The sequence below is a fragment of the Verticillium nonalfalfae genome (genome assembly GCF_003724135.2).
Source record: "Verticillium nonalfalfae strain VnAa140/NRRL 66861 chromosome Unknown scaffold_281, whole genome shotgun sequence".
Lineage (NCBI taxonomy): Eukaryota > Fungi > Ascomycota > Sordariomycetes > Glomerellales > Plectosphaerellaceae > Verticillium > Verticillium nonalfalfae.
Genome location: NW_021167506.1, coordinates 1 through 10,640, shown reverse-complemented (window position 1 = coordinate 10,640; position 10,640 = coordinate 1). Strand labels below are relative to the sequence as shown.

At 54.5% G+C, this 10,640-nt stretch overlaps 5 protein-coding genes across 5 annotated transcripts; 2 read left to right on the top strand and 3 right to left on the bottom strand.

The window, feature by feature from the left end:
* Nucleotides 1–69: 69 nt before the first annotated feature.
* Nucleotides 70–1,219, bottom strand: D7B24_004858 (uncharacterized protein; the record flags this gene model as incomplete). The annotated part of the gene is made up of 3 exons (XM_028639023.1): nt 70–517; nt 1,013–1,043; nt 1,120–1,219. The coding sequence occupies 3 exons, from the start codon at nt 1,217–1,219 to the stop codon at nt 70–72; spliced, it is 579 nt and encodes a 192-aa protein (XP_028490138.1).
* An 864-nt stretch (nt 1,220–2,083) lies between these two features.
* On the bottom strand, nt 2,084–3,721 carry D7B24_004857 (uncharacterized protein; the record flags this gene model as incomplete). Its single annotated transcript, XM_028639022.1, has 1 exon — nt 2,084–3,721. One exon carries the CDS (start codon nt 3,719–3,721, stop codon nt 2,084–2,086), a length of 1,638 nt encoding a protein of 545 aa, XP_028490137.1.
* A 556-nt stretch (nt 3,722–4,277) lies between these two features.
* Nucleotides 4,278–6,266, bottom strand: D7B24_004856 (uncharacterized protein; the record flags this gene model as incomplete). The annotated part of the gene is made up of 4 exons (XM_028639021.1): nt 4,278–4,474; nt 4,547–4,727; nt 4,822–5,730; nt 5,793–6,266. The coding sequence occupies 4 exons, from the start codon at nt 6,264–6,266 to the stop codon at nt 4,278–4,280; spliced, it is 1,761 nt and encodes a 586-aa protein (XP_028490136.1).
* Nucleotides 6,267–7,192: 926 nt separating this feature from the next.
* Nucleotides 7,193–7,972, top strand: D7B24_004855 (uncharacterized protein; the record flags this gene model as incomplete). The annotated part of the gene is made up of 1 exon (XM_028639020.1): nt 7,193–7,972. One exon carries the CDS (start codon nt 7,193–7,195, stop codon nt 7,970–7,972), a length of 780 nt encoding a protein of 259 aa, XP_028490135.1.
* A 628-nt stretch (nt 7,973–8,600) lies between these two features.
* On the top strand, nt 8,601–9,872 carry D7B24_004854 (uncharacterized protein; the record flags this gene model as incomplete). The annotated part of the gene is made up of 1 exon (XM_028639019.1): nt 8,601–9,872. One exon carries the CDS (start codon nt 8,601–8,603, stop codon nt 9,870–9,872), a length of 1,272 nt encoding a protein of 423 aa, XP_028490134.1.
* Nucleotides 9,873–10,640: the final 768 nt, after the last annotated feature.

Genomic DNA, 10,640 nt, shown 5'->3' with positions numbered 1-10,640 from the left:
TATTCTGACTGCTGATTGTGCCACGCAAGCCGCATCCGAAGGAGAAGCACGTCTCGCTCCGCTCACCATCTAACTGCTTGGAGGCTCCATTCGGGGCGAAGATACCCCGAAGCCCATCGACCTTTGCACCCAGTCTTCATACTCGAGAAAGACCTCCCCCACTACGCTGATGACCTCCGCTATCTCCCTGGTTTGCTCCCGAAGCGCCTGTCGTTGATAACCTCCCTGCTCGCGCAGGATTTCCAGGCGTCCGTGATTACTGCGCTGCTTGTCGCGCAATGCGTACATCTCTTGCTTCAATTTGTCGTTCTCGTCGCGAAGACCCTTGATCTTTGCATTCAACGCCGCTTCGGAAGAGTCCTGAGGCTTCTGAGAGGAGCGCCGTAGAGGCAACGCCAACGGGCGTGGCCACAACTGAATTTCTCCCTCATCTTCTAATAACTCAGGTAGAACGAATCTCTCCGGAACGGTCATGTCAACACGCATGGTGAGGATGGGAAGGTCAGTCGGCAGAAACCTCAGGATAAAAGAGAGACAATGTCTCCTTCATTAGTTCCCGGACTAGAACGCTGATCGAGCTGAGCATCGGTAATACCGGCTCGTCGCAATATATCCTATTCCGCACATTCGGAAGCTGCAGTGTTTATATTAACACTCATGTGCTTGTGACTTGAATCAGCTTGTCGCTTGTGAGTATGCAGGCGAAGTTCGGACTACCCGACCGCACAGGCCCATATTGAATGTCTGAAGGAAAATGAACATGGAGACGAATCTAAATGAGAAAACAGATATTGGAGGCAGAATTGCCTAGGCCGCTGTGATCTGGCCGCTGCCGGCCTACATGAAAAGCGACACTCTGCCGTCCACCCATGTTTCTGCGCTATCACGCACCTGATCTAGATGAGAACCTTTCGACATGGAGCAGTCCGACGTGCTCGTGTGGTTCCAAAGCGAGGGTGTCAAGTCGAAATTGATTGCCCACGTAGCCGCGCTTGCTTCTACCGTGACATACAGTGATACGACAGGGCCTGATGCCACTGGAGCTGCATGTGCGGAGGATCTGGATCTTCCCTCGCTAGAAGTCTTCATCACCAAACTTGTCAAACGCCTTAAACTTACACCTTTGGAACTTATGGCATCGCGGGTCTATCTTGGCCTCTTTATCGATAAATTGTCCGAATTCGGGATAAAGAGACGTGGCCGGAGGTGCACAAACCATCTTGTTATCTTGAGTTGTCTGATGGTTGCCAACAAGTGCCAACGGGATCACGCGTTTGCTAATCAAGTCTGGACTACCAGAAGTCGAATTTTCGAAGGCGATAGACAGATATTAGGGTTTCAGAAGCACGAAGTAAACAAGGGCGAAAAAAACCTGCTGGCCGTTCTGGATTGGGACGTCAACATTGAGCCAGTGCGACTAGAGGAAGAAGTCCAATTTTACTTGGCAATGAGCAACTATTCACAGATGAAATAATGTCTAAGCATGCTCGATGAAGAGCAATGCGTCGATATGTAGCGTTCAAGGAAATTGAGAAGGCTGGCCTTCAAGTAGACGTACGTGGGAAGGAAGCGTGGACCACTACTCAACTTGGCTTCTGAAAGCGCGGCAGCATCCGTAGTGACTGTTTATGGCCTCCCAGACGGCAAAAAGATACAAATTAAAAAACAGACAGATCGTATTACGTCAGGAAAATAATAGTTGGAAACGAGAAGACGTCGTTTCTACAAGATTTGCCGGGCTCGTGTGATCCATGGGTGGAACAAGGCAAACCTCTTGCCCTCCTAGAGTAGAACTTGTCATAATTTCATGTCCTATTAATAACAGCATACTAAACTGTTTGAATGATGAAACAGCCCAACGTAATGCTGACTCTTGATGAGGAACATTAACAACAATAAAAAGCAGCGAGCATCAGTGGCACGGTGTTCGGACAGGCATAGACGTGATTCGCGACATTCGACGAATGAGGACTTGCGTGGCTTACAGAATCAATGTATGAGATACAGTACTACTCACGATACGGCAACTTTCTAATGGCACTCCAGATACTTCGCCCAGCGACATCCAAGGAGCGCAAACAGCCTACGAAGTCTCCCCGTCGTTCTTCCTCTCAAGCATGTCCCACACCTCAGGCGAAACCTCGAGCGCCTTCATCTTCTTTGGAACATTCTGTCCGGCCAATTGTCTCCTCCCGATCACGATCTGATCTCCCTTCTTATTGCCCAGAATGTCGTTCAGAGTTGTGCGAGAAGCAAGCTGCAGATATTTCGTACCATCAACGAGAAACAGCACAAGGGACACCCTCTCAGCTTCATCGGATGCCACAAGAACTACGTTCATTTTGTCCAGTGTCAGTCCCGGAAAGTCAGCCTTCGTGCCCGACGGCATGGCTAGTTTGCCGAGTTGCCGAAAGCTTGCCTTGTGTCCCGCATAGCGACTGCCTTGCACGAGAAAGGCTCTCATGGATTCCGGATATTCCTTGTTCAACCCAGGTGCTGCAACCAGAAGTTGCCCTCTGTACACTTCCGTCACGATCTGCCCGTCGAGTGGTTTGTTTTTCGAGCCCGTCTTCTGGTCCGGATCGGATACAAGCTGGATGAAACTACTTCCAACTTGTGCCGGATCCTTGGGCGGGTGCAGGGGCATGTCGAGGAGCTTTTTCGTATTGGTGCTCCAGAACAGACCCGGCTTCTTAGCGGGTGTGGTGGATCGACGACCTTCGGAGTCCGGCGGCGTTGCCATGCGTCTGTTCCGTGCTCTGTGCGTGGTCGAACGGGTAGGAGGCTTGTGCTGCTCTTCGTCACTCTCTTCCTCGTCCTCACTGCTTTCCTCTTGGCTCTCTCGATTACTCTTTGGGGACGTCCTCTTCCTCGGGCTGCCCTCCGACCTCGTCTTCTCGCTGCTTCGAAGGACGTACTTGTCAGTGCTTTGAAGCTCCTTCAAGTAGAGCGTGTCGTTGAGCCACGATAGACTGACGATAAGAGCACCGTTGTCACGCGCATACAAGATGTCTTTCTGAAGGGTGTCGAATTGGCGTTGCGATGCACAGAGGTGGGTGGTCTTCCTTGTAACGCTCGTCTGATAACGCCCCCCCAAGGCGCGGATCTCCTTTTTCAACTGCTCCACGTTTTGGTCTTTAAGAGTGTCAATCGCACAGATGTACATGTTTTCAAGGGCTCGGCCCTTTACTTTCTTCTTATGCCGCTCATTTTTTCTCAGATCGTCCTCGGCTTGGTCGCTGGAGCCGTCGCCGGAGCCGTCGCCAGAGCCGTCGCCAGAGTCGTCGCCAGAGTTGTCGCCAGAGTCGTCGCCAGAGTCGTCGCTAGAGTCGTTGCCGGACTCACTGACGGCATCGTCGCCGGTTTGACTGTCGGAGATGTCCTCTTTGTTCTCGGCCTGCTGCTCGAGAAGGTACGGTGTGGTGTTGACCTTCGACCCGGACTTTGAGCACTTCTCCAGCCATTTCACATCGACGATTTTACAGCCGTCCTGCTTTTTGGCCTTCTTAACAAGGTCGGAGGGCTTATTGTACGACTCCCGGGTGGCTATGAGGTGCGTAATTTGCTTGGAGAAGGATTTCTTGTAGGTGCCTCCAAGCGTCTTGATATCCTTCTCGATCTGCTGGTGTGTTCGATTGAACTTGCCACAGACGGTGATAACGCAACCGGAGAGCGGCTTAGATGAATCGCCGTCCGTCTCACGTTTCTGCTTAGGGGCCATATCGATTGTCTGTAGTGAATGGAACCAGAGGGGGCAAGTTGTGTCTGACAATGTTATGATGAGAGTAAACCTGGATGGAGCTGCGTGGGTTTATAGGTCGATTGCGTTGCCTCGCAGCGAGCCCAGAAAAAGAAAACGAATTGCCGAAAGCAACAGGCTAGTGCGAGTCAAAAGTCACAACCGACATCTAGGGGATTTATTTTCAGTTCCGCTGAACGAATGTCAGAGGCGGCGATGAAAGAGAGCAAACGGAACCGGATCAAGATCGAATGGAAGACGTGGGGCGTTGAATCTATTGCGACAAAAAGCTAGGTTCCCATCTGGGCTGGAGGGCTTCGCCAGAGCAACCCATCCATACCGCAAGACACTCTGCTGGACACACATACTGTACTGTACAATACACACAGACATCGCGAAAGTAGTGTCCGGTCATATGTTGAGCACAAGGCGCGTGGCGACGCGTGGAGACGCGTGCGGCAAGGCTCGTGGCTACGATTCAGCATTGAAAAACTCTATTCTAGGCATCTTCATGTAGCCGTTTTCTCGTCACTGCCCTCTACGCCGCGTTTCTCTTGCCGGCCCACACCCTCTTGCCAGCACGCCTTCCGCCGGCCTGACCCGCAACGACGGCATCAATCGGTCGATGCGACCTCGGCTGATACTCGGACTCAACAAACTCGATGAACGTGCGGCCGCCCATGGCCGCAATGACACCAGCACGCATGCGCATGGTAAAATCTGGGTCTCCGCAATCTGAACCATGCCAACAGGATTAGTCTCCGAAGCACCCAGCAGGCACGACGGCAGGAAAGAACGGTCACGTACTGATGACAATCATTTCGCCTCGCGTCCGTGTACTCTTCTCTCGAATTCTGTTCGTCATCATCTCCATGACGTCTGCCCCGCCCGGCGCGGCAGAGGTGCACTTCCAGTGATCAGAAGGCTGGAACGGTCGGGGCCTGGAGGTGCGGGGGCCGGGATACAGACACCAGACCACAAGTAATCTCTGGAACGAGGCGGCGTCAGTACGACAATTGAAAGTAGCACCGCATCTTCACGTCATAGCAGCCACCCACGGGAAGAAGGACAGGCAGACTTACGTTGTTTGGGTCTAGACGCTGCAATGCAGAAAAGAAGCCGGCTGTCCATCTTTCCTGCTTCTCGTTCTCCAGCATCCACAACAGGTCGACTCGTTGCGTTTTGTCTTGGAAGAGCACACGCGACAGAGATGTTCGCTCCTTGCGAACCGCGTCCAGTCGACGTTGGAAGCTTTGTCGGTGCTCCCCCGCCGCGCTCGACGCGCTCAACACGAGCTCGGTCTCTTCCTGCTGCAGGCGCTGGATGTCTTTCTTGACTTCGCTATCGCTCTTCCGTCGCTCGGCGAGCTGCAGCGCATAAGGCAGCACTCCAGAAATGCCCGCGCCTTTGGCCACCAGCATGACGTCCTCGTACTGGCGAAAGTCCGACTTCTGTCCGTAGGGGCCGCCCAGCTTCAGCGCAGCGCCTTCCACCAGTCTCTCGAGCTGGCTCGCGAGTGTGCCATCGCGCCCCATGAGGAACGAGATGGTGCGGACCCCATCCGGCGAGGCCAGATCGCCGGGCTTAAACCACAAGGGCTTCATCGCGTGGCCGTGGACGCCCGGCACGAGCGAGCGGGGGAAAGAGGCCGGAAAGTAGATGTTGAAATGATCGTCAGCCGAGGCCCGGATGGGCGCGTCCGCGTGCACGGTCACGAGGGCGACGTCGTCATCGAGTTCCAGTCGGAGCACGCGGACTGTGACCTGTCGATACCACCAGACGGCGCGAACGCAAGCCGCAGCAATCCAGCAAGAACATCCCACCGTAATGAGCGCACGGCTTGCGAGCGCGGGCAGAAGATAAGCATGCCACACCAGACCGGCCAATGCCGAGATTGCCAGGACGAGGTGGGTGACGAAGAAATAGCGGCCAAGACGCCGACGTGTTACACTCACAGACAACGGCAGAATGAGCATCAGCGTGCTGAGTCCCTGGCAAGATCTTAGTCTTTACTCTGTACAGCGCCTTTCGGCGAGCGACAAGTGCCACTTACGATGTATCCCGACGCGACAACGGCACCAGGCCTCGGCCGCAGAGCCAGGACCATGAAAGCGTGGATCAACGCTTGGGCGATGGCGACCCTGCCGATCCAGTGATGAACGAGGTTGACGGTACCGAGAGGTACGTTGCACAGGGAGGTGAGGACGTTCGTTCGAATGACGATGGAGAGGGGAACCAGATTGACAAGCGCAGCCACGCCTGCTCGTCTCTCCACCTCTCTCAGCGTGGGTAGGGCACTGAAGGGGTACAGCAGAAGGGCGATGTTTACGCCAGCGTACAAGAGGACGGCCAGAGCCTCCCATCGGGTGGCACCCGTCCAGTGCTGCCGGCGGACGAGCAATGGATAGGCCAGATGCTGGGCGTAAAGCACGCGTACGTAGGAAAAGGCCTGCCGCAGAGGGCGGGCTACGAGGTGTGCAACTATGAGGATGTAGAAAGAGAGCATGTAGTAGTGCAAAGCCTCCATTGTCGCAGTCGGCAGTGTTGTAGGGGCGAGGAGCGGAAGTGGCAAAGGGCACACGGGCAGATGGGCAGATTGAGGAACGCCCGAATGATGCCTGGTCGCCGCCCGGGCATGATCCAGGTTTAAGGGGCTACATCAGAGCCTATGGGGCGCTTGATGCGTGCTTGGTGGTGTGCTAGGTGGGAGAGATGCCAAAGTTGACAAAGCAATTGAAGCGACGCCAGGGCCCGTGACAGCACGGATCAAACCCGCAATTGATGTCAAGATGAGATCCAAGACGGCTCACCCAGGCGCCCTCTGTGACATGGCGCGTACGCCGTTCCGATGGATAAGCGCCGATCGCAAGCGCTGGCCGTTACCTATAATGTCGAAAATGGCATCAAGATTGGAGGCTACCAGCGCCTGCTCAAAATAAACGGGCGGCAACGACGGGCGGTGGCCTGGACGTCCGCCTGACCAGTCCCGTGCGCCGGTCCCCCATGCGAAACGCCGTGTTGCCGCGCCCGTAGCCCCACTCGCCTGTTTCGGAGGACCTGCTTCGGCGGCTGGATGTGAGATTGCAAAAGACGGAGGCCGGACCTGAACACCAACCGGGCCGTGCGACGGCGTTGCTTTCTAGACGCCGGGCCTATACAGTCGCCCCAAGTCGAGGAGGCTCCACGAAAATAGAACCACACAGCGCAAGCCCCCGGAACACCCGCAATGCTGCTGATGGGATTACCGCAGGCGACATAAATTCAACGACCCTCCCTCGTTCCCTTCGTCCCTGTGTCACAAGGCAAAAAGCCAAAGGCGAAAGTTCAAAGGAACGAAAACGCAGAAGCGGCTCGCAGCGATCAGGGTTCTTTCAAGCCAGGTTCTGTTATTGATTGTCCACCACTAAGCGTCACCCTGGTAGATTGTCTCCGCACGAGGCCAGTTCTTCCACCATGACGCGCGGGAAGAGCAACAAAGACTTTCGCAAAGGGTTCGAAAACCGAAAGACCGGCATCTTCAAGAAGTCGGACACGTTCTACCGCTACTACAAAGCCAGAGTGGCGGTGCTGGTCATCGGCCACGATGGCCACCTCGAGGCCTACGAGTCTCAGCATGGTCTGATCCGAAGCTTGACGGCGTCTCCTATCCCACAAGAGACCATCTTGGGGCCCGACAACTTTGAGACGGTCGCAGCCAGGCACGCCATAACGCCAGCACCTAGCAGCCCGCCTGCGGCGGCCGCTTCGGCCGACTTGACAGGTTCGACTGACGCGGGCGACGCAGCCAACGCGGCTGACTTGGTCGTCAATGCAGTCGGATCTCCCCCGTCGTCCTACTTTACCTGTCTCTCGGGCAGCTCGAGCGACGGCGCGGAGTCCTATTCGAGCCTGGACGGAGAGCTGTCAGTGTCGCCTCAGGCGCCACTGGCCACCATGTCGGCAAGCAGCTCGTCGTCCAGTGGCCCCTTGTCGAGTGGTAGCAGCGGGAAGGACACAGATGAGACTGCTCCCATGTTCAACGAATATGACTTCGTCAACATGGGAGACACAGTGTTCCCATCTATGTTTCTGGAAGGCGACATGGTAGGCACGACACGTCAGCAGCAGACTGAGATCTTCCCTGCCATGGGCATGTCTTACGCTAAAGCCGCCGATACGGCACCACACGGGACCGAGTCATCACGTCGGAAACAAGCCCTGCTTTCGTTGGCGAACCGCTGTTTCCAGGTGTAAACCTCTCTTGGGCAGGCATGGCATTGGTTGTGTGTGTAGGTTTCTTTAGGAGGTCACTTGGCCATGGAAGGAGTTCTTGGAGTTACTGAGTTCTATAGCTCATGGATGCGGACCGTGTACACTATTCTTCCCAATACCGTCTGCTCTGTCAATACTCCACCGCTCTTCCGTAGTTGTATTACACCCCAAGATGATGACACCGTGTGTTGGCTGACCACAAGTGATGACGATCCCGGCTCGATGACGGCCGCGCCTCAGTGCAAGAACAGGATGCTGGCCGCGCGACTGCTGTTTGTCAAGGTCTAATGTTTGCTTCGACATTGTGGCACTTTGTACGGCGTCTGAGTCCGATTCAGGGCTGTAGGTGGCCTGACGTAAAGACGTGCGTAACTTGAATTTCATTGGCAGGAACAGACGCATGCCCGGGATTTGAGAATGGACCTTTCTAGAATGAATCTTCGAAGCCCAAATTCCCTATGTAAGATCAGACAGACAGTGTACCCACACCTGCATCACAGCAGACGAGTACAAGAGATAAGACATGGCTCACTTCAGACGCAATTGGCTCACGTTCGGACGCGATTGACACAACCACACCGCGTGCAGCACCATATAACAGATCATCACCATGATGAAGAACTTTAGCGTTGCTATCAACTGCCCCTTGCCAGCTGAGATATCGATCAAGGATGTCAAACGGGGCATCCAGAGGCTCAGCGGGACGTTCCATGAACGGGTCCTCTCAACCACCGACGTGTTATGCACTTCTGAGGATCGCGACCGAGATTCACCACAGACTCGCCTCCAGGTGGCACGGCAAGGCGGTGTCACTGTCTCTTTCGACTGGCTTCAAGATTCATTCGCAGCTGGCCGCTTTGTGGACCCCCTTGAATATCCCATCTCTCAAGAACCATGGACCCTTCGCGGGGAGGATGAGGAAAACAGTGAGAAAGAAATTGAGGAAGAGAGCGAGGAAGCGATTGTGGGAGAAGTTGAGGAAGAGAGCGAGGAAGAGAGCGAGGAAGAGAGCGAGGAAGAGAGCGAGGAAGAGAGCGAGGAAGAGAGCGAGGAAGAGAGCGAGGAAGAGAGCGAGGAAGAGAGCGAGGAAGAGAGCGAGGAAGAGAGCGAGGCGCAACGCGTGGAATGCTGTGGCAATATCACCATCCTACTCCGAATTCTCTACTTCCGTGTGATGAAGGCGGTCGAAAAAGAAACGGAGGGCGAGAGTGACGCAGAGCGCATGGAATGCATTGACCATATCAATGCTATATTTCGTTGCTTAGAAGCTACCTTGTCGACAGCGGTTGGGGAAAACATGGAAGGCGAGAGTGAAGCAGATGACGAAGAGAGTGACGAGAGTGAGGAGAGTGAGGAAGACCGTGAGGAAAGTGAGGAAGACCGTGAGGAAAGCGAGGAAGACCGTGAGGAAAGCGAGGAAGAAACCACCCTGGCTCGATTCGACCCCGGGAGGCCTTTGTATAACTGTGGCATTGTCGTAGCCGACGAATCCCCTTATATGACCAAGGCGCAGCTTGAGAAAGAAGTCGTTCATCTTGGAGGGGTATCATTATTTAGTCTCTCGAAGGATACTACTCACTTTGTGGCCTCGCGAGCGACATACAACAAGCTTCCGCAAGCTGTCCTCTCGTACTTCCACAAAGTCTCCTTCGTCAATCATGGTTGGCTAGACGCCTGCTCGCAACAGGGCTCTCTAGTACATGTTGGTCCGTACATACACGACAGGCTGGACGAAGAAGAGAGCGAAGAAAGTGAAGAAGAGGACCGGGAGGAGGACGAAGACAAAAGCGAAGAGAGTGAAGAAGAGGACCGAGAGGAGGACGAGGACGAGAGCGAAGAGGAAGACAACACGAGTTATTTTCCTAGAGAATGGCGTAGCTGATAGCTTACTCCTCGATTAGTTCATCAGTTGAAGGATACCTTCGATTGTTGCTTGTATCCGTGCGAATGTCGACGTGAAAGTGCTCCAGCATGAAGCGACCCCAGCATACTGACCTCATGTGTGATATCCGGGCCGGAGCCAAGACCGGCATGGCTGGTGATGAAGTAAAGATGCTTTGGCTTCCATCCATGAAGAAACGGTGAGCCTGGGGCGTAGAGCGCCACGCAATTCGTCAGAAATTGTCGTTTCCCTTGATCACCTTGATGAGCAAGGACTGCGTGAAAGCAGGCCAGCAGTGACAACTGCAGGACGCGGGAAAGCTTGGCAGGTCAGGCAGCATGACGAAATCACGGAGGTTGGTTGGCGAGGGTATGAAGTAGAAAAACAAGTTCTATTCGGAAGCTGGTGTGTGCTGGGAGCAGCCGCCTTTGTAGAGAGATGTTCGTGATCTGCTCTTAAGCTGACCTGACGTGCCAGCACTCTTGGTTGCATGCGAATCCGCTCGCCCCTGTTTCGAGGACTAGACCTTCAGTAAGATCACACACAGCAGTGGCTGGCACCAACAGAGACGCATGATGCTCGCTCAAGTTGACCATAGGCCTCTATCATCCTGACATTTCTTTTTCTCTTGTCTGTTCCCTTGTTTTCGGCTGTGATATCCCCGTACTCAGCCATCCTCAGCTCGCCCCGTCTCTACGTCCTGTCTTCCCGGCTTTGCCTCCGTTTTGCCCTCTCCGCGTCTACTTCGCGAGTCAATATATTCATCAC